The sequence below is a fragment of the Plutella xylostella genome, chromosome 4 (assembly GCF_932276165.1).
Source record: "Plutella xylostella chromosome 4, ilPluXylo3.1, whole genome shotgun sequence".
NCBI classification, from domain to species: domain Eukaryota; kingdom Metazoa; phylum Arthropoda; class Insecta; order Lepidoptera; family Plutellidae; genus Plutella; species Plutella xylostella.
The window spans coordinates 4,563,979-4,587,836 of record NC_063984.1 but is presented as its reverse complement, the minus strand read 5'-3'; the positions used below and the strand labels follow the sequence as shown (position 1 = coordinate 4,587,836).

Genomic DNA, 23,858 nt, shown 5'->3' with positions numbered 1-23,858 from the left:
ATGGCGCAAAACGTAAAAGTTGTTTTTCATAAAAGTTTATTACTTAAAGCCTTTTAGCCGTTCTATGTTATTTTTATGGAGCAGCGGAAAGTACTTTATTTGCACACTGCTAAGTTAGTTAGTTAACTCAGAAAACATGTCTTTGGAAACGCATATTAGGGAGTGTTGTGCCGGTCTTACATCTGACCGAGTGACAGAACGTAAGAAAAGTGCAGATACTTTGAAAACATTTCTTTCGGGAGATGCTGCGCCTTCTCTGCTGGTTGAAAATACTGTGCGGAAACGAGGATTTAGTTGGGATGATCTCTATGAACATGTGCAGGATTATATCTTAAAGGTAATGTTGGTCTGAGTTAATACTTTCCGCACCTGCACATAGTGGATTGATCACCATTATTTGGGGTTGTGGGTTGTGCTGTAGATAAGGGGATATTAGGCCAGCATTTTATATAAAGGTTTACTGGCAGAGATTACTTTGAGCGATAATACCACTTTTGTATCTTATTTAAGTTACAGCATGTTGATTTTATTATTCTTTTTGGGGCAATAAAGAGTCTCTATAAAAATCTGACTTAATACACCGCTTAACTTAAAAGCTATTCCTAAATACCTACTTATAAAACTATTTATTTTCTTCTGTTATGTTTTAGGAAATGGAAAACTATGAAAAATCTAAAACTTTTGAAAATGTTACAAAACCACTGGCTTCAAGTTTACTACATATGACTGTTGCTGGATCTATTAAAGGTTAGTTCTTATAGATATTGCTGGTTACTAGTTGTTTTACAAATATATACAGCTCAACTCAGCTCTGGATCTAAAAACACCTTAAAGATATATCCTTGTCTTAAATTAAACAAAAAATATGCTTTGTAGTATCTTTAAAGTTTAAATTATGAACATAAAAGAAAAATATACCAGTTATCCAGGTTTTGATGTAAACCAGTTTTTTGTTAAATCTATGTATACTAGTATATGTATACTTTAGAATATCACCTAGAAATATTAATTATTTAATGTTTTTTTACAGGAGGCAGAGGACACATAAAATGTGAGAAAATCACAAATTCCTGTCTTTTTATATTAAAAAATCACAGGCTAACTAAAGGAATTGGAGATGCATACTTAAATTTACTCTACAAATATGTTATTTCAAATGACTATTATGTGGGTTTCATATCTCAACAAACTTGGGAAGGTATACATATTTAGTATTCATAATTAAAATACAATAAGTACATAATTATCAATCATGAATTCATGAATTTTTATATAAGACAGGACAGGACAGACAGACATAGGCAATATTATCTAAGAAACTATTACCTACTTAAAATTGTTGAGATCTATACTTTGTTTACTTTAGTTTTCCAACAGCAGGTTATTGTGTGTGATTAGCTTAAATATCTTATGGTGTACAATCACACACAAAGGGCAGCATACTCTCGCCCATATTAATATTCAAACTATGTTATTTCAGAATTGCTGGAAGTTTGTTTGTCAGCCAGTGGCTCAAGTTACTCAAAGCTTGATTTATACACAAAACTACGTTTGGTGTGTATTCTAATGTTAAATGGCAGTAAATGCTGCCAGTTCACGAACCCTCTGAGGGACTCTTTGCCACAGTTACAAAAGCTATTTCTGAACCCTACTATGGACAAAAAAGTGCAAGAAGTCACCATAGAAATAATGCTGCTCTTAGTGCAAAAGGTAAATTTATTTGTGTGTAAATTGAGTTGAGTGAGGTCATGTTCATGTATTCTATTCTATTCTCTTTGGGGGTCTAGGTACCTGCAAAATGGATAATAAGTACACTAGCTTTAGTATAATCCTCCAAAAATATATGAATAATGTTTTTATATATTTATTTCAGCTTTCAACAGAGTATCGACTAGCAATGTGCGAATTCACAGAAGGAATTTTAGGAATGATCCTTTCTTTTTACGATCAGAATTTGGACAAGAAAAAGGTAAATATCCACACTTTAGTCTAGCTCCAGTGTGTGATAATAAATTATTGCAGTTAAAAGACTTTCACATCCTTACAAAATTAACGTTTTAATTCTTATTTTTTTCAGTCACTGCTTTTCAAATTATTGCATATGACTGTTATGTTGCATCACCCACAAGGTAAATTGCAAGCAGAGGATGGCAGCCTGGCATACAATTGGAATAATTGGAACAAACATTTGTTCAGCATAACAGAAATTATACATTTAGAAGTAAAAGTAATGCAGAAGTCTTCTGTTACAAAATTTCGGATTAAAGATGGTGATGTGAAGGATTGTCGCCATTTCTACAGCCTGGCAGCATCTGTATTTTACCAGGTACATATTAACAAACAAATAGTTGACTGAGCGTTCAGGACATCTCAGGGAGAAAAGGGGTTTCTCTAAATTACGAAAAAATAAGTTAGGCTGCATTTTAACCACAACTCTATTTAAATGTTTGTATAAAAATAACATAAGTTCTAAATCTTGTATCAAATGTATTATAAATATTTTTCTTCTCACTCATCTAGATTTTTAATGGTTGCGTCGTGAGAAACCAAAATGAAGACGGCAGTAATGCAAGCAAACGCCAAAAGCTGTCTGCTTGCCAAAACAAAGATTTCTCCGATCTTGTTGAAGAGCTTCGACAAAATCAAGTATCATGGTAGGTATTTTATTTTTTATATAAATACTTAAATATATTTTTCCGACTGGAGTCTCCACAAAGTTATCCATGCCTGAATTAAGAAAGACACAAAGCTCAAAAGTGCCGCTCTTCTTTGCTGTCCTTACAAAAGTCATTTACCTTTTCCAGGCTGGGTATAATAGCAGAGTACATCAAACAATACGGCGGCCTGACCCCAGCTGCGCAGTACCCGGCACTGCTGCGGGTACTAGACGGGTACATATCCAGCACAAACCCGGGGAAGGACTGGCCACTGTTTGAGGAGCTGTCGTGCAATGTGCTGACACTGTTGACCGCGCAGACCGAGCTGGAACGCGCGCGTTATGACGCTGTTTGCTTGTCGTTGTGGAACTCCTGTGTTCGGTAAGAGCTCTGAATGTTGTAAAATATTGTTTGCTTCAATTTAATGCATTTCAGAACATCTATGAATACATAGGTAGGTACTTAATTGATTTGCTATCGTAAGACTGGGTCTTATTTTTAGGGGCAATATTTTCATTTGTTATCTTTTCAGACACGCTGCTCTGGGAGATAATGTCCACAAAGCGATGCACGGCGTTTTACAATGCCTCTTACGCTGCGGCATTATAAACTTTGAGAATGTGCAGTCTTTAGTCAAGCCTTGCTATGAGAGAGCCATGCCCGTGACAGATTATAGTGTGAAGACTCTAGCACACATCATTCATGTCTTCTTTGCCAAATACAACAACGCTAGTGATAAGGAAAAGGCTTTCAGATGGTTCGCTCAGGGCGAAGTCACATGCACGGATATGACGAATGTACAAGACTTTCTGTTGAGATTGGTCTCTAACGAAAATTTTGATTTGGAAGCTGTATCCGCCACACCAGCTACGCGTCATGTCTTATATGAAACATTATTCGATACTATCGATAAATGCATTCTGTTTAGTGAGTTCCAGCTATCACTGGACGATGGAACGGCCACCCAAACATCTATGAAAAGTGTTGAAATAAACCGAGATGCAGAAAGTCAAATAAGGAAGTCTTTAGGAAGGAAATTAAATGAAAACTGTGGGCAACTTAAGCAGAAGCAAATTAAGCTAATAGAATTTGCGCAGTTCGTAAAAGTGGTCCTGAACTATTGTCATTTGCTTATAAAATATACAAAGATGGACGCGAACAATTTAATCGAAACCGATCTGTACATCAACTTAAAAAAGTCGCTTAAGTTGCTGTTTTTGTGTTTAACCACAAACCTACAGAACTGCGCCGATAGTACAGACGATTTGAGACTTATAGGTATAGTACAATCTATACTGACTTCAGACTACGAAGCCGTTCTTAACTCTGAGATACGCATGGCTATTGAAGCGGACTTCTTCCAGCCCGTTCACAATGTGATCAGCAGTACCAGCCCTAACGATGACAGAGATCAAGACATGGATGATCTAGAAGACGACCTCCTCGACATGAGAAGGCTCTGCATCCACCTCCTAGCAGCGTACTGTAGACACGATACTCGCTTCAGGCAAGACATTCTCGAGCTGATAATGAACAAAGACTTGTACAATTTTCGGCACAACGCCGATATAAAATGTGCGTTGCAGTGCATGACTATGTTGGTGGAACATTCCGTACAAAATGCGCCTTACGGTAAGTTGACAATTCAATAGAATGAACTAAGATAGTAGACAAGTAGCACACTTTCTCCCTGTTATTTATATACCTTTGTTCCTTACAGAATCCGTGCTGGGTCTGATGTTTTCCATGTGTCGAGAACTATTTCGGAATTCCGAAGTGACTGGAGGGTTGCTAAAGATACTTCTACTGGTGTTAGACGGCGCGTGGCCTACATTATCTGCAGCCATGAAACAAAACTGCCACATCATGGTCGACCGCTACCTAGCAATATGCAAGAACCTCTTCTACCCTCCAGAGGTGGCAGCTTTGATTTACGAATGTGCGGTCAAAATTGAAGTCCTGGCAAAAAAAGAAGATCCCACTTCTGAAAACAAGTACAAGGAGCGGTTGATAGCGGGTACGACGGGGGACATCAACTGTATGAGGCTGTATTGTTGCTACCTGCTGAAACAAATAGCGTCGGACTATGACTCCGCAGATGTTCAGCTGCATATAGCTGGGGCACTGGAACTGTTTGTGATTAATGTAAGTACCTAAACATAAATAATAATAGTATGTATAACGTAATTCTGGATACTCACCTCGACTCGTCTTTCTAAGCAAGTTAGTAAAATTAATATGGTTTTCAGGTTGCGGATAAAAGTGAGCAGATGCAAAAAGATGAATTAGCAAACAGGACACTGACAGTGCTACATGGGTTTTATGCGCTTGCGCAATCCAAACCCTCACTCATAAACAGCGTCATAAAAGCAATTTTAAAAGTACAAAAAGAAAAAACACTCGACGAAGCATTAGTAAAAAAAGTTCTTAATAAAATAGTGAACGATATATCTGGAACAGGGATTAATGCTTATTTGAACAACAATCTCCTTTCGATCCTACATTTTTGGTTTGCTGAAAAGTACAAATTGGATGATTTGCCGATATACCTATTCGGTTTCAATGACATGACCCAGTTCTTGGAGAATAATGTGAAATGGGTGATTCCCGCCGAGATACTGTGGTGTAAACAAGGGAGCATACACGAGAGCCAGGTCATGCAGAAGCTGCAGCGCTCTTCGAACCTGACAGTACAAAACTACGTTGAGGTAACAAACTATCCATATTCCTACCTACCTATATCTTTCTTCTTTTACCTACCCATATCCGTTTGCATATTATGTCACGGCGTTTTAAGCTATCCTCTGGCATGCCCTCTTCACTCCACACCGTCTTTCGTCTTTTGGTCTTCCGCATTAGGTACTCCTTTCATCAAGCCTCATTTTAACATATTATTTTTGGACCGTAAATTAATAATTTAATGAAAATTTTTGTTTCAGTCTTGTTTCTCAACCTTCATTATACTGGTGTTGCCATACATTGTTACCGACAAATATAATCTTGAGTACGAAAAACAAGAAAATCCCTTGGCGTACGCTCAATCAGCCAAGAATGCACAAAAAATGTTTCGTGAAACAAACCAAATAGTGGGAAGTAAGTTTGGGGATTTATTTTTTGAGAAAATGGGTGATTTGGTGTTGCTGTCTGCATCTCATTTGGCCGATTTTGAAGATGTGAACAATATGTACGAACTGAAAGTTCCAAAACCAACAGAAACTTTCTATTACCCGAAAGCAGTTTATTCTGCTGTGCTCAAATATTTTGGAGTGAGTATATTTCTTTAGTATCTTAGTATATTTCAGGCATCAAGGTTTTTTTTACCTAATCCATACTCTTGTTACAGGACGTAACAAATGACGACATCATGAAGTTTCTATGCGAGCAGCACCCCATGGTGATATCGAAAATAATCCTCAAACTTTGGGGCAACGTGCTACAGGAAACGATTCTCGAGCGCAAATCTCTAGCTCTACACGCATTCCTGACATTCATAGAATGCCTCCGCTTTGGCTACAACGCCGATCATTTCGTGTGTAACTTCGCTTGCAACAGTTTGCTACACGGTATTAAAGTGGCAACAAGTACAGTCGAGACGAGAGTGCTTTTGAAGTCTCTTCATACGTTGCTGGTTCAGTTTCTGCCGGGCCAGAGCGAATTGTTGCGTGAGACGATGCCGCTGGCCGTGTCTGTACTGACGTGTAAGAAGGAGGAGGAGTTTGGTCCCGAGTGCCGCGCGACTCTGGATCTGGTCCTGTCGGCGGACCACACTGACGGGACCAGCTTTGCCTCGCAGCGACAGCCGAAGAGGTGTTGCGGAAGTAACACCGAGTTTCTGGACACTTTGAAGACTTATGTTACTAGCTTGGGCTGTCCCAGGTATGAATATACTCCAAATATCATTCACGAAGATGTTTTATTATTCGCATTTCTATATTCAGTACATATATAGTATACAGATATAATATTACATATAATATATTACATATATTATATCTGTATAATATCCGTATTTTCTTCAACCACTGTTTCAGCTATGAGGTGCTCTGCAATCTACACCAGTTCCTGAAAGCAAACAAAGAGTACATATCAGATTTGCGGACGTCATTAAACTTCAAAGGTTTCTCTGAAGACTGCGACACGAGTTTGCTCCATCAAATATTGAAGAGCCTTATTGGGATACTGACATCAGCTTCCGACAATAAGGTTCGTAAGGCACTCAGCATTATTGGTAATGTCACACGAGTGACGTCATAAAAAACCAAAATTTTCATGCAAATCCATTCACGCGCATTATACACACGTCCTAACCCTCCATTAACTCCCCCAGTCGACAATCAAAGTATGCAACTGCAAATCCATTTACGCACATTATACACTTGTCCTAATCATCCATCCACTCCTCCAGACCACAATCAAAGTCTGCAACTGCATATCCGAGCTTGGAACCTTCGACCTCAAGACGCTAGTAATGGCGGCGCCTCCAGACACCAAGACCGTGGTGGATCTGAAGCCGGCGCAGTACTTCGCGATCGTGGTGCTGAAGAGCCTGGCGCGGGTGCTGGTGGGCGAGGCGCCGGCTGTGGTCAGCAAGGTCATGGGCACGCTGGCCAGGCTGCTCAAGTATCGGGAGGGGAAGATCGCTTTTGGTAAGTTACCTTCTTGAGAAACGTACTACGTTATACTCTATACAGGGTGTTGCAAAATTGGTATATTAAGCCGAAAAGGGTCCACACAACTTATCCCGGAGATAACGTTTTCGATGTTGGAATCGGGCGCACGACATTTTTATCGTCCCATACAAAATTTAATCCATATTTTAGTCTGTATCGTTTTTGGCAACCCTACGTTCTAATATCATTACGTCAAAAGCTGACGTGTTTATTGTAAACAAAAACATAACCTCAAAAACATATGATAAATCGGAGGCCGCAAATTAGAAATATTACTGATTAGAAACACAAGAGTATGTTTGGAATTTGTACGTTATACCTCCCTAGTTTAGAAACATTGCAATAAGAACATTCTTGGGATACAATCAAAGAAAAACATACCTAGTTAATTCCAAAGTTCAATCCATTTTCACAACAATCCTTTTCCACAACAAACACAACACTACATCTTCAACTCTTCACAGACATCTGATGAACCACCGCAGCCTCAAATAATCACATTAATCACATTCCACTTTCACAATACTAACTGTTTTGAAGTAATACTTAACACGAAAAACAACAAAACACTTGAACCACGAGAAAAAGGTTAAATCGGTCAGACTTGTGTAAGTTCCAAGTGTTTCGGTTTAATTATGCTAATGTTTAAATCCGCACTGAATCTCGATTATAATTATTCCTATGAACTTCCAAATTAGTTACTAGTAATATTATTTAGTAAACATAAAAAAGCAGAAAGCAATTTTTCCACCCGTTGCCATATTGTTGCCTTGTTGCCAATAGAGAAAATAAACTAACTACGATGTTGCCAGTAACTAGTAAGTCGAAGACCCGTTCCCGTTTCCGGCATTTTTATTTCGTCGGATTTCATAACCCAATTAAATAAACAGAAATAGTTTTACTAAGTATTTTTTTTCACTGTCTATTATTTACGTAATATTAGAGACAAGTAAAAATAAATACCGGCGTGAACTCGCATTTTACGCTTTCGCGGCGCGAGTGTAGCGCGGGCTTAAAGAATAAAATATTTAAAAATGAACGGATCGGTTTCCATAGGTACGTGATTTTATAAGGTCGTTGACACTCGTTGATATGTAGGTCACTGTGTCACGATAGGGTTGTTGGTACCCAGTTTTCGAGTAAAACTTTGGACGTTAATTACTCAAAAACGGTAACGTATTTTGAGATTGTGACTTCTTTCCCGGGCTTAGATATAACATGCTGCATATGCTGGTTTCGGCTTGATATACCCTTTTTGCAACACCCTGTATAACGAAAAACTAAGCTTCGGAGCGCTGCTGCGCGACCAACGACTCTATCTCGCTGTATTAAATGTGCCGTTTGCACGACAGCTTTGTTTTTAGGGTTCCGTAGCCAAAATGGCAAAAACGGAACCCTTATAGTTTCGTCATGTCCGTCTGTCCGTCTGTCCGTCTGTCCGTCTGTCACAGCCGATTTACTCGGAAACTATAAGTACTACAGAAATGAAATTTGATGGGAATATGTGTTGTATGAACCGCTACAAAAATATGACACTAAATAGTAAAAAAAAGAATTGGGGGTGGGGCCCCCCATACATGTAACTGAGGGATGAAATTTTTTTTTTCGATGTACATACCCGTGTGGGGTATCAATGGAAAGGTCTTTTAAAATGATATAAAGTTTTCTAAAAAACATTTTTCTTAAAGTGAACGGTTTTTGAGATATCAGCTCTCAAAGTCGTAAAAAGTATATCCCCCCCCCTCTATTTTTATAACTACGGGGTATAAAATTCTAAAAAAAATAGAGGTGATGCATGCTAATTAACTCTTTCAACGATTTTTGGTTTGATCAAAGTATCTCTTATAGTTTTTGAGATAGGTTGATTTAAGCTACGGAACCCTTTGTGCGCGAACCCGACTCGCACTTGGCCGGTTTTCGTCAGTTTAGTTAGAGTAACCCTCCTGGACTTGTGTTTCTAATAGCCACACAAAGGTTCTTATGATTTTTTTTTATTGAAAAATGTAAAAACATTTCAGATTTAGGCGAAGTGGACCAGCAAGTCTTGAGGCAGTTCTTATCATCAAAAAGTAACTACATACAAGCAAAGTTCAGAGTGAACGAAGATAAGTTCAACGCCTACAGCAGAACCGACTTCTGGCTGCCCACTGACAATGAGAGCCATAAGGAATGGATATGCAGGATCACTGTCACCCTTCTGAACATTGTCACTTCTGGAGAAAACTACCTGGCTACCCTTGGAGTAGTCTGTAAGGCCAAGGTGAGATTATCTCTGCTACCTATATTTGCAAATAATTGTGACTTATATAAGGTACTTATTGACCTTTTTCCTTTACAGCCAAACCTCAGTCAAAACATTCTTCCACCCCTGATCGGATTATTGCTTTCCATTTCAAATGATACTCAAATAACGGTGGTCAGCAACCAAATCAACAGCTTCCTAAACTTCTTCTGGGATAAAACGTTCAACAACAGTTCGTCAGACAGCAATGGCGGTGGCGGGAGTCGGCATGAGATCGACCACGACCAGAAGATGATCATTCGCGATGTCTTGGAAGTGGTCAACTTTGTGCGCTTGCAGAGAATCCACTATAACAAACGGTAAGTCTAATCCAGAAGTAGAGTCTTAATATGTGTTTTGTAATTACCTGCATAGGTTTCCTGAAAATAGTCATTTTTTTGCCCGTATCACTTAGCCTTTTATATTGTACACACATGCATTATTTCATTGAAGCATACGTTTAATAAAATTTTGATATATAGCAAGCCTCCCTCGATCTTTGAGGACTCTACCAAACCTTCAACAATCCCATCAATTTATCATTGCAACCCCATACAACTTTACGCTTACAGGCCAGACGACTTCGAATCCCTAAACTACCTGAAGCTAGACTACGACATGGCGTCGTGGGCCGCCGCGATATCTGACAACAGCCTGGCGGCGCTGTACTATGGGGAGCTCTGGGCCCTGGCTCAGAATGAGGGCGTCCCCCCGGGCGCGCCCGACGCCACCGCCGCGCTGCCTGGCGGGGAGAATGTGCAGAGGATCTTTAGAAAGGTTAGTTAGATATGAAAATGGTTCTTGAATTATAGGCCCTGTCACATTAGAATCGGTTAATATGGTGCGATGCGAGCTCGCAACACACGTGACGTCACGCTCTCTCCTATTGGATATCTGGGAGGAGGAGGGAGGTATTTTCGATGCCTGCCAGTTTTTTTATCGAGCTCGGAAGTATACCTACTGAGGGTAATGTCGCCGGTGGTAGGTGAGTGCGCTGTTTGCAATCGTGGATTTTATGTAAGTTGCAATCAATCAATAACCTCTTCCAAGACACGTTATATCCGTCTGTGAATACTACATCACCCACATTGGTTATGACATTATGTTATTTATGTAAGTAAGTTGGATATTGGTAGTAAGTTATTTAAAATTAATAATATGAGGAAGTGGTGCATAAATACGGTTAACGGTATTTACAACCTTCTTACAGTGTTACACGTCTATCGGAGAAACAGACGCAATAGACGGCTGCGGCAGTGGACACTTGACCAGTGAACTGGAGAAACGGAAGCATCTAATAAATACGGGGCAGTATACCGACGCGCTGTTGTTTCACGACATCGCGCTTTCGCATGGGACGGATCAAGATGACGTCACCCTTCAGTATGGAGTGGTCAAGTCGCTTTACAAGTCCGGAATGCATCATTTGGCATTGCAATATATTAATTCGCTGCCAGAGAATGATAAGCTTGATGATGTGAAGTACGAATGCTTAGCGTTCTTAGGTGGGTATTGTTTCTCAGGATACACTGAATATGATTATGCTTATATTTATCATAAACTAAACACACTTCTTTACAGGAGACTGGAGCGTATTCGTCGATAGCAACGAAACAGAAAACAAACTGAACAATCCGAACACAAACATGAATTCCCTTCTGAAAGAACTGCGGTACGCTTCCCTGAAAGACTGCCTCAACCTTCAGTTGCAGTCGCCAGACTTTGAAGACAAACTCATTGTACCCCTGAACAGAGCTAAAATGGCCGTCTCTAAGCTCTCACAGAAGTTGAACATGGATAACTGTCAGAGCGTGTACACAGTGGTGTCTCAACTTCAGATGTTCAATGATTTAGAGGCATATCACTCGGTGCGAGGCAACAAGACTCCCATGACAGAGTTGCTAAGGAGGTGGCAGGTGCAGAAACTAGCGCCCTTCCAAGACTTCAAGCATGTAGAGACGCTGATCTCGCAAAGAAGCATCATTCTGGAACATGCTTCGAGGGCGTATGCGAATCTGTCAGACGACATCGTTAACTTGCAGTTGAAGTACACAGGTGAGAAAATTCTCGATCAAGACTTGAAGAGAAAGTAATATACTAGCATACTATGTAGAAAAGAGTATAAAGCAAAAAAAACTGTCATTCGGTGCTCCTGTCCTGCAGTTAAAGTCTTGCAGGTGCACAATGGATGCAACATTTTCAGACGGCGGCAATTTTGCTTTTCTTTCGTGACCGACCTGTTCTATTTTTTATCTTTATTTCAGAACTGGGCTTATCAAATGAGAGGATCCAGCTATCGCAGCGTCTGCTGGCGATGGCTAAGCGATGCAAGACTTCGGGCGAAGTGGCGCTGGTGGAAAGCCAGATATTTTGGGCGAAGGGACACAAGGAAATAGCCCTGTCACTGCTGAGCAATGTCACTAATAGCCAAGAACAGAATGTGAAACTTACGGCCACTGCTTTAAGGTACGTAAACGTATACTGATTGGTACTTCAATGTTATTTTTCTACCTATGACTTCTATTGTGTACAGGGCTATGTCCAGGAGTGTACGTGTTTGGGTTGTTTTTTTACATTCAATAGTAATTAAATTTTAATTTATTTTGTAGTAGATGGCGACACTGCTTAAGATAACAATTGTTGACTTTACAGACAATACGGCTTGTGGATGGCAGAGTCTAAACGTGAGAACGCCAGAGACATAATAGACAAGTACTTGCAGCGAAGCCTGCAGGTGTTGGGCGCGGGTGAGGACGCTGACATCAGACTGAAGGTCTACTCCGACATTGCTAAGTTCGCTGACACTGAATATAAACAGGTAAGGGCCTAAACTTTTATGTTGAGGTTTTTAGTGTTAAAAGCTATTACACTAGCTGTTCCCTCGAGCTTCGCTTTTCCTTAAAAAGTTTTCCCGTGGGAATTCCGGGATAAAAAAGTACCCTGTGTTCTTTCTCAGGGTCTAGCTAGACCGTATGTAGGTATACCAAATTTCACTCAAATCAGTTCAGTAGTTTTGGCGTGAAAGAGTAACAGACAGACAGACGGACACAGTTACTTTCACATTTATAATATTAGTTAGGATTCATTTTAAAAACTTCAGCCTGTGATATAACTGCATATTTTTTATTTAGGTTGTTACTTACATGAAGTCGCCTAAGTTTGAAAATAAGGTCAAATGTATGGAGAATATGAAAGGCACCGCTAGCTGTTTAAGAAGCACACAACAGTCCTTGACGAAGTAAGTAATATTTAGGATAATGATAAATGTATATTTACTCACACATTATATTATCCAGTTCAAATTGTATAAATAACATGATCTTTTCAGAGATGAAAGAAAGGCAATGGTGACTAACGAAAAATTGAGTCTTTTGGATGAAGCTGAAATACACAGCACGATCGCTGAAAAGAAGAGGTTCTTGGAACTGGCCATGAAGTAAGTCACAAAATATTTTGAAATATTTCATCTTAAAAACATTACCCTCCTCCTTCGGCAGTCGGGTAAAAATGCTTTACGTTAAAAATAAACCGCGTTATACATGTCGGTAATGACGATTTAATTAAAAATCGTCATCCAAACATCGTTTCCATTTGCAGACGTGAGCAAACCTCCCGACGTCGGTACATCATATTGTTAGTGTTGAAGCATCTGTAACTTGACTCTCACGGTTGAAAGTGCTTTTTCGAGTGTCCAGAATCGCGCATCTTAATTCCTGAAATCCTTAAATCTTACAGATACTACCTGCTATCACTAAAGCAATCCGAAGACAACAACCTATCCGTGTTCCGGATCATCTCCCTCTGGCTGGAGAACCAGGACTTGGAGTTCGACGACCGCGACGGGGGCTCCTTCGAGAGCCTTCTGCGATCAGTTCCTTCGAGAAAGTACGTGGCCGTACTGCCTCAGCTCGCGCCGAGGCTGACGAATTATGAGGACGCGTTCAGCAAGAACTTGAATGAGATTATTTGTAAGTTTTGCTTGTTTTTGTTTGTATGTACCTCAAGGGTTTTTAACCGACTCCAAAGAAAGATTTCTCAATGGAGGTTCTCAATGGAGGTTTGTATTTTTATATTAGTTAGATATATAACTAATGGGGGACTCCTTCGAGAGCCTTCTGCGCTCGGTGCCGTCCAGGAAGTACGTGGCAGTGCTGCCTCAGCTCGCGCCGAGGCTGACGAACTATGAGGACGCGTTTAGCAAGAACTTGAATTAGATTATTTGTAAGTTTTGTTTGTGTGTACCTGGAGGCTTTTTAACAACTTAAAAAAAGAGGAGGTTCTCAATGCGTCTATGTTTTATATTATCTCTTCTTTGTGTGTACTTAAGGCTTATTAACCGACTTAAAAAAGAGAAGGTTCTCATTTCGTCTGTTTTTATTTGTTACATAATATAAAATATATTTCAAGCATTATTTATATATTTGGGGCTGAATAAAATCCGTGCAATGTAATGATGTCCAATAGAACCATGACTACTTTGCCATAAAGAAGTATATACCCTGTTTCACATAAGAATTCTCCTGACACAACCCTTACTTGATTTGAAATCTACAATCGCTTATTTTATGAGACTTTATCTATCAAAGAACACAAGTTTATTGCCTTCACATTTCACATGACCCTTACTTGGTTTAAAATCTACAATCGCTTATCTTATATGCCACTTTAATAAAGAATACCATATTCCTAACCTTCACATTCCACACCCCCAGTGCGTTGCTCCAAAGACCACCCTCACCACACCCTCCCCATACTCTTCGGGCTCAAGAACTCTGACAAAGACCACGTGATCCTCAACGCGAGCGCGGGGGCGGCGGGGGCGGGGGCGGCGGTGGCGGGGCGCGCGCGCGGGGGGAGCGACGAGCCCCGGGTGGTGGCCGCCGCGGCGCTGCTGAGGCAAGTCAGCCAGGCTGATAATGAGTTGAAGAGTGTTATAGCGCAAATGGAGCGCATGTGTGATGGTGAGTTTTGTTTTCTTTTCAAGGTTATGGGTTTTCTTTTTTATTTCTGCGCAATGTGTGACGCTATGGATATAGGTACCAAAGATTATAAAAACAAGTGTAGATGGCGCCTCTGGACATATTATGGGGATAAATTTCAGTGTCATTGTTTTATGAAATGGGAATTTTACAATGTTGTGTAACTGTTGTCATCATGATCATCACTTCACAACCCATCACGTCCCCACTGCTGGGGCACGGAGCTCCTTCCAATGAAGGAAGGGTTTGAGCCTAGTCCAACGCGCAACGCGCTTTTATATTGAACTGTTGTAAATACTTTTAAATATGTAATGTAGCTCGTGCTTTCGAATATAATATATATAAATATAAAATCAAGTTTGTATATTCCAGCCATCATAAGCTTTGCCAACTACACATCGAAGGCGAAGGAACAGAGACAGGCGGTGCCGAAATCAGAACCTCTATCCAAACTGAAGGATCTCAGCGACATTCCAATACCGACCATCAACCTACCGATTAGAAAAGACTGCAAGTACACAGACTTCCCTGGTGAGTGACTGAAATTAAACTTAATTGCATTGCATTAAGAGTTTAAGCGTTTAATGAGTGTTTTGTCTCTACAGCGATTGTTTCATTCGACAATAAGTTCGACCTCGTGGGCGGCATCAACTGTCCAAAGAAGATGACTTGCAAGGGATCAGATGGTCGAGAGAGGACTATATTGATAAAGGTACGTTTTTATAATAAATTATCAAATGAAGCAATAAACCTTACTGAGCAAAAATTTAAGAATTATGTTAAAGCTACATTATGTAGTAAAGCTTACTATAGTATAAGTGATTATTTAAACGACAAAAACGCGTGGTCTTGTCCACCTCAGCTAAGGCTATTGAAAAAATGAAATGGATATAGGTACTTAAATAAAATTGTAGGTACTAGATACAAGTAAAAATTGTAATAGATACATATATAAGGAAAAAGTTGAAAAGATGCTCGAGGAGTTTCTTTCGCCATTTCTTTCCTTCTCAATCACGGGGCCTTTGTGAAATGGTGGTAGATGACTATCGACAAATAATTGTAAAATTTTACGTCGATTAAACCATTTGAATTTGAAATTTGAATTTTAATTTGAAAAAATTTGAATTTGGTACGATACTATACTATAGTATTGAAACCCCCGATCAAAAAAAAAAATGTTGCTAATTCCGAAACTGAAGACTGCGTGTAATTTTTCTCAGATGGGTTATTGCAGACCGAAACCCGTAGCCAGCATTGGTTGGAGGCGGAAAGCCAACGACAGAGTTTTGTATTAACTCAACTTGCTTACATCCGGCACCGATGATGACTGGCTGAATGAAGTTTATAGTTCATTCACAATCTGTTGAGTCTCGCCCATTTTATTTAGTTTACTGTTGAGTCTTGCACATTTTTTTGCATCACTTACAGCACAATTTTATAACACACCAATAGAATGATCTATAAAAAGCCTATTACAAGTTTCTACTAATAGACATATTACATGTGATATGTGTCTACCAGGGAGAAGACGATCTGCGGCAGGACGCGGTGATGCAGCAGGTGTTCAGCATCGTCAACACGCTGCTCGAGATCAACCCCGTCACCGCGCGAAACAAGCTGCTGATTCGCACGTATAAGGTCAGCTATAATGAGGAAAAATAGTTTACATTATTACAGAAGTTGATGGCGCTGTTTTATCGAAAAAACTGTGAAACCCTCGGAAGAATGATTTTATGTTCATTGGATCACTTCTTACCTTATTCCGAGAGGCTGATGCTCGGAACTTTTGGTTACATGTGGGTCTTTTTTATGAACTGAGGCTCTTTTACATTAGTGCAATCACCAGCAACATCTATTTCTGAAGCTGACTGTACTAATTTAAAAGAGGACTTGCCAAACTCTTAAAACTGCTTATTCCAGGTACCTAATTTGATAATTTACAGAAGTCACAGTATAACTACTTATAAAGCTGACCGTTCATCTTGTTCCCGCCAGGTGGTGCCGCTGTCGCGTCGCTCGGGCGTGCTAGAATGGTGTGAGGGCACCGTGCCGCTCGGCCTGTACCTAGCCGGGACCCACTCCGCGCCCGGCGCACACCGACTGTACCGACCCAAGGTAACTGTAGCTCACTTGTACACACTAGTACCTGCAGTCGCCGCCAGGTGGCGCGCACCGACTGTACCGACCCAAGGTAACTGTAGCTCACTTGTACACACTAGTACCTGCAGTCGCCGCCAGGTGGCGCACACCGACTGTACCGACCCAAGGTAACTGTAGCTCACTTGTACACACTAGTACCTGCAGTCGCCGCCAGGTGGCGCGCACCGACTGTACCGACCCAAGGTAACTGTAGCTCACTTGTACACACTAGTACCTGCAGTCGCCGCCAGGTGGCGCACACCGACTGTACCGACCCAAGGTAACTGTAGCTCACTTGTACACACTAGTACCTGCAGTCGCCGCCAGGTGGCGCGCACCGACTGTACCGACCCAAGGTAACTGTAGCTCACTTGTATGCACTAGTACCTGCAGTCGCCGCCAGGTGGCGCGCACCGACTGTACCGACCCAAGGTAACTGTAGCTCACCTGTACACACTAGTACCTGCAGTCGCCGCCAGGTGGCGCACACCGACTGTACCGACCCAAGGTAACTGTAGCTCACTTGTATGCACTAGTACCTGCAGTCGCCGCCAGGTGGCGCGCACCGACTGTACCGACCCAAGGTAACTGTAGCTCACCTGTACACACTAGTACCTGCAGTCGCCGCCAGGTGGCGCCGCTCGGCCTGTACCTAGCCGGGACCCACTCCGCGCCCGGCGCGCACAGACTGTACCGACCCAAGGTAACTGTGGCCCACTTGTATACACTAGTACCTGCAGTCGCCGCCAGGTGGCCTGTACCTAGCCGGGACCCACTCCGCGCCCGGCGCCCACAGACTGTACCGACCTAAGGTAATAAACATACCAGAAACGACTCTATTGAGACTGTAGGTTAGTTGCCAGCTTCTAGCTTCAGGGTCTGACATCATTCCCGCAAATTGATAAGTCGATCAGAGTTCTGTCAGGGTACTAAAAAACAAAGCAGCTGCTTCTTTTTCGAGGTTCTTATTCAATTTACTTTGACTACTATATTGTTCTTGGGATTTGCCGCTACGCGACCTATTTTCACCAAATCCATTTAAACAGAGGTTATTTACTAGAGAATCATGTGTAGATGTACTGAGGAGCACTGTGTTCCTTGTTCTATAAGCTAAAATGCTTATCATCACGATTGAGCACATCATCAATTCCCACACACGAAACTTAACCAACCCGGCAACCGTTAACCTTAGACCACCATCCCCTAACGCATTCTTACCCCCCAGGATATATCCCCTAACATGGCCCGCTCCAAGATGACAGCCTGCCACACCTCGGGCCGGTCCAACTCAGTTAAACTGGCGACGTTCCAGAGCATTCTGCGCGAGTTCCGCCCCGTGTTCCACTACTTCTTCACGGAGCACTACCACGACCCCGTCGCGTGGTATGAGCGACGCCTGGCTTATACTAAAAGGTATGTGTCGATGTTATTTGACGATTTTTGAGTGTGGTTCATGGAATAGCCAGTGAGCTTAACGTCTTCCACTACTTCTGAACTACCAGAAGGGCTAGTACGGGGCGCATTTAAGACGTGACAAAAGTTCTCCGTCGCGCTCGCTCTTGAGATTGCACGATGTGAGTGAGCGCGATGCAAAACGTATTAAATGCGCCCCGTGCTACCAGCCCCGTCGCGTGGTATGAGGAATGAGCGCCGACAGGCTTATATGAAAAGGTAAGTACACAACTTACCTTTAAATTTAGCCAACATGGCCCGCTCCAAGATGACAGCCTGCCACACCTCGGGCAGGTCCAACTCAGTGAAACTGGCGACGTTCCAGAGCATTCTGCGCGAGTTCCGCCCCGTGTTCCACTACTTCTTCACGGAGCACTACCACGACCCTGTCGCGTGGTACGAGCGACGACTGGCTTATACTAAGAGGTATGTGTAAAGAATCTACACTGTATACAGGGTTATTGGTAAGTAGACCTGATCCTTTCAGGAGGTGATAGAGGAAGGCATTTCCATTCGATTGAACCCAATAATGCATTATCCTAAACTTAACCATTTCTAAGATATTGAATTTTTAAGGTTTTTTTATTTTTTTGCCAAAATTTTATGCTTAAAGCCGAGAATAAAAACAACTAGCCATATTTCAATATTTTTTTTGGTTGTTTTGCATAAGTAACACCTTAATAAACTAATTAAAATAATTAAATGTGCATTATTTGACTTAAATTAGAGACTATTGTGTATATTTCAATATCAAATCGATTTTGGTATCACCAAGATATGGCCAAAACAACCAGCAAAGACGGACCAAATTCAACAGGAAAACTAACAAAATTAGACCAATTTAAAGGTAAAAAGTGTGATTGTTTTCAGTCCTATTGACTTTAGTATGGAAACCCCTGTTGAGTTTTCTCCGCTTTCTCTGGTTGTTTTAGCCATATGTTGGTGATACCTTAATCGATTTGATATTGAATTATCTTGTTTGAAAGCTTATTAGTTGACCACGTTTTTAAGCTGAAGTGCACAAAAAAATGTCATATGAAATTCTTTTTTAATTGAATTTATTTGTTTTTGCGTTTTGAATATTTTTTTAAAATGTTTAACTATTTTGAGGTATTGTGTCTAATTTCAGAAGAATAATGCACATTTGATTATTTTAATTAGTTTATTAAGGTGTTACTTATGCAAAACAACCAAAAAAAAATATTGAAATATGGCTAGTTGTTTTTATTCTCGGTTTTAAGCATAAAATTTTGGCAAAAAAAAAAACTTAAAAATTCGATATCTTAGAAATGGTTAAGTTTAGGATAATGCATTATTGGGTTCAATCGACTGGAAATGCCTTCCTCTATCACCTCCTGAAAGGATCAGGTCTACTTGCCAATAACCCTGTTTGTTATTTGACGATTTTTGAGTGTTGTTCATGGAATAGCCGTGTTCCACTACTTCTTCACGGAACACTACGCGCGGTACGTATGAGCGCCGACTGGCTTATACGAAAAGGTGAGTTTTTGATAGATTAGGAATTGTGATTGTGGTCCATGCGATGGTCAGTCAGTGTGACTTTAAGATAGAGTAAATGTATGCTGCATTGAAGAAATTCATGGAAACTATAGAGGTAAGGCAGCCTGTGATTGGGGGTAGACAAGACTCGTAAATTTTCACGTTCCGCAAAATGAATGAATAATTATAATTAAAATCATTTGTATTTTTTTTCAGTGTAGCGACATCATCCATGGTTGGCTACATAATGGGGCTTGGCGATAGACATGTTCAAAACATATTAGTGGACAAAAGAACTGCAGAAGTCATCCACATAGATTTTGGTAAGGAATTCTGCTATGATTTGAAATTTGCAATCTCTAAACTGCAATTCTATATATTTTTGATGCTGCATTAATATCCTCACTGACCTGCTGTTTAAATTTCAGGAATTGCATTTGACCAAGGAAAAGCTCTGCCGACCCCAGAGACCATTCCGTTCCGACTGACACAAGATATCATCGCGGGCTTCGGATGCAGCGGCGTTGAAGGGGTTTTCAGGAGGTAATGAATGTCTGAAATCTTATCCAATGTCCATAAGTACTATCGAACAAAAAAGTGTGGACCCCCTTAAGGATCATTTTCCTTTGCAGGCATCTGCCATAAATGACTCGCTCTTGACCAATGGGGTACAAGTTGACCAAAAGTTACTGTCTCTATTACCACCAGATGTGTAAACACAACAACATTTCATTGTCTTAAAGGTGCGAAAGTCCGAAAGCAATAAATAATACAAAGGGAGAAATTTAAAATAATGGGGATGGTTAAAAAGACAGGCAAAGGCAAATTTGGGATTGCAAAGGATTTGTTTTAAAAGTGGCAACACACTTTTTTGTTCGATAGTACATATGCAATTTTTGAGACAAAAGGGAGGTTAAAAGTATCATCGTGTTAGTAAGATAGCTAATAACGTATCGGTTTCTTAGTTGCTACCCGCCTCTCGTGGTACACATAAATATTTAATACCTATTCACTGTTCAATGTTTCCTCATCTTTCCAGAGGTGGTAAACTTATCAAACAATGTAGTGTAAAAATCTTATTACTACATACAGGTGAGTCTTTCGTGATATCCCAAGGTCATTGTAACAAATGCTGTTCAGAACGAAGAACTCTGTAGCCTACTTTAGGATTTGCACTTACGAAATACTCACCCTGTATTACGACTGTAAATGTAAAACCTGAAAAGATGCTGTATCATACATTTGTATCACCATAAGGTGGCCCTTACCTCTACAGCGTTTATAACTCATGCTGTCTTCACCAGATGCTGCGAGAAGACGATGCAAGTGCTGCGCGACAACCACGAGGCTCTGCTCACGATCCTGGAGGTCTTACTGTGTGACCCGCTCTACTGCTGGTCCATCACGCCCGCGCAGGCCAACCGCAAGCAAAACGTGCTCGCGAGTGGTGACACCACGCTCACTGGTATGTCACACTACTGTTGCTAGGTCATATTGTGCTGCTGGTTTGTCTCACTGTACTGCTGATTTATTCCACTGGGTGGCTAGTCCGTGCAGTAGCGCTGAATGCGTCACACTAAGCAGCTAGTCACAGTGTGCTGCTGATTCGTCTCAGTGTGCTGCTGGTCAATTATCCAGCAAGCCTCTACAACTCGCTCACTGGTATGTAGAATAGTGTAATAATGACGATAAGATTCAAAGCCTATAGGCCGAGTGGAGTAGCGCGTGGTTTTGACCAAATCCGCATGTAAGGTGAGATAAATATAATCCCATCAAAAACAATACTTGTCAAAAAAACCAAGTCTCGTAACTCAGTTGTTCTACGGTAAAAAGTTGTGAGAGCCATGTAATACCGAGTCTTATCCACGCACGCATCTCAATCTTAAAAATCTTTAATGTTTTATATAAATATATTGACTTGGTCATCGCACTAAATAATTTATACTAAATATTTATTTATTATTTAGTGCGATGACCAAGTCAATATATTTATATAAATCTCAATCTTAAAAATCTTTAATGTTTTATATAAATATATTGACTTGGTCATCGCACTAAATAATTTATACTAAATATTTATTTATTATTTAGTGCGATGACCAAGTCAATATATTTATCGCACTAAATAATTTATACTAAATATTTATTTATTATTTAGTGCGATGACCAAGTCAATATATTTATATAAATCTCAATCTTAAAAATCTTTAATGTTTTATATAAATATATTGACTTGGTCATCGCACTAAATAATTTATACTAAATATTTATTTATTATTTAGTGCGATGACCAAGTCAATATATTTATATAAAACATTAAAGATTTTTAAGATTGAGATGCGTGCGTGGATAAGACTCGGTATTACATGGCTCTCACAACTTTTTACCGTAGAACAACTGAGTTACGAGACTTGGTTTTTTTGACAAGTATTGTTTTTGATGGGATCTCATTTCTTTTTGTATTTTGTAGACAGTTCTACTTTTTTTTATTCTCGGTACCTTCTAGATACGTAGGTGTGTTAACTTAGTTTGGTAGGTTGCCTACCTACTAGTACCTACATAAATCGCAAACTTGAGGTAAGAATCAAATATCTTTATTTTTGGCTACGTAATGTACGTAATGAATAAACGTAACTTTGATACTTCGTACTGCATCAAATTTCCCTAATTAAATTTCAACCTTAGTTTCCAATACACAAAGTTCATTGTACATTAAGAAAATTTGACTATAAGTGGTAGCACTGGTAGCCTGGCCCTGTAGCATAGGGTGCTATTAAGACGTGACAAGAGTTCTCCGTCGCGCTCGCTCTTAAGGCTGCGCAATGTGAGTGAGCGCGAAGCAAAACTCTTGTCACGTCTTAAATACGCCCTGTACTAGCCCTTCTGATGTGCTTTGTCCGTAGACTCCGTAGGTAGGTAATCCATCCTTTGCGGATTTAATTTGCATGACGGGAATTTTTTGCCCGATTTATAGATAATATATAATGATAGGGTCACGTAGTCACGTCGAAGGTCCAGGACTCTGCGTGGCCCCCTCGAAGAAGAAATCCGAAGGAATCTTGATATGCACTCACAAAATTCACTTGTCTGTTTATAATTATAGTACAAATATAATGCTCAATGGCAGCTGATGATATTCAACCGATATTTCCAAAATTCACAATTATTCCGATAATCGCAACCGCGCCGAATTACAAAAGAAGAACAACCAGACGAAGATTGACAACGACTGACAAAGTAAAGTAAGGTATCAAAGTAAAATTAACCTACCGTACAAAGGAGCAGATTTATTTCAATCTACCCACATATAAATATTTAAGTGTATTCGACCCGTATGAAACACCGAAACATTTAAATTTTTAACTACTAGAAATTACCTATATCATAAAAATCATGACTATATTTCTCTTCACCAGTGCAAGCGAGCAGCGGCCTGGCGGAGCGCGCGTTGCTAGCCGTGGCCAGCAAGCTGAGCGGCACAGAGGGCGGCGTGGCGGGCGGCGTGGCGGTCCCCGGGCAGGTGGCACGGCTGGTGCACGCCGCCACCGACCCCGCCAACCTGTCGCGGCTGTTCCCCGGCTGGCAACCCTATTTGTAGAGTTAATTTGCGTATGGCAACACTTATAAAATATTAGCTTTCGTTAATATACAGCGCCATGATATCGCTGATGCGTGCGTAGAACGCTTGCAGAACGCGATATAGTCGCGCTGCGCTCTTTTATTAACGTAAAGAAGATTAATAATTTGAATTTTATGAACACTGAACTTCGATTCTATTGTGAGATGTTCCCACGTATTGTTTTATTTTCGCTAGCATGTGGATCTAAGTACGAAGCATATCGAGTGCTCTCCTACAGTACACAAAATTGCTACCTGTGATACTTTTGATCTAATGGAACCTATAAAATAATTAAGTTTTTGATTTTATCGTTGAACGGCTAGCTTTTTGTGTAGCTGTACACTTTTATGTGAATATGTTAATGAATGGCTGTACCTTTTATACTCTCTGTGATGATTACCTAATTGTAACGTGTACCTACCTATGTGATTATGTAATAATAATGGTAATAAATAAGATATTTTTAATAAATAGGTGTTTATTTTATACTAGCTGTTCCCGCGCGCTTCGCATCGCCTTATAAAGTTTTCCCGTGGGAATTCCGGGATAGAAAGTAGCCTA

General features: G+C 40.4%; 1 protein-coding gene across 1 annotated transcript; it reads left to right on the top strand.

Moving 5' to 3' along the window:
- The first annotated feature begins 50 nt into the window (after window positions 1–50).
- On the top strand, window positions 51–23,288 carry LOC105385913 (serine-protein kinase ATM). Its single transcript, XM_048627817.1, has 35 exons — window positions 51–337; window positions 651–747; window positions 1,031–1,198; window positions 1,481–1,710; window positions 1,874–1,969; window positions 2,078–2,326; window positions 2,521–2,654; window positions 2,805–3,038; window positions 3,190–4,289; window positions 4,378–4,802; window positions 4,907–5,365; window positions 5,597–5,923; window positions 6,001–6,533; window positions 6,689–6,860; window positions 7,063–7,303; window positions 9,346–9,587; window positions 9,666–9,928; window positions 10,181–10,385; window positions 10,819–11,113; window positions 11,190–11,663; window positions 11,873–12,074; window positions 12,261–12,426; window positions 12,740–12,846; window positions 12,937–13,044; window positions 13,344–13,576; window positions 14,321–14,569; window positions 14,960–15,118; window positions 15,193–15,299; window positions 16,109–16,225; window positions 16,583–16,702; window positions 17,952–18,139; window positions 19,895–20,001; window positions 20,107–20,221; window positions 20,983–21,143; window positions 23,095–23,288. Exons 1-35 carry the CDS (start codon window positions 137–139, stop codon window positions 23,274–23,276), a joined length of 8,466 nt encoding a protein of 2,821 aa, XP_048483774.1. The 5' UTR covers window positions 51–136; the 3' UTR covers window positions 23,277–23,288.
- The last annotated feature ends 570 nt before the right edge of the window (window positions 23,289–23,858 follow it).

What these genes read in the sequence shown, in the direction of transcription:
- LOC105385913 (XM_048627817.1), top strand. Translation starts at nt 137, where the DNA reads ATGTCTTTGGAAACGCATATTAGGGAGTGTTGTGCCGGTCTTACATCT. An exon ending in TGCAGGATTATATCTTAAAG is followed by an intron (nt 338 to 650) that starts GTAATGTTGGTC and finishes GTTATGTTTTAG; the next exon opens with GAAATGGAAAACTATGAAAA. An exon ending in ACACAACAGTCCTTGACGAA is followed by an intron (nt 12,847 to 12,936) that starts GTAAGTAATATT and finishes TGATCTTTTCAG; the next exon opens with AGATGAAAGAAAGGCAATGG.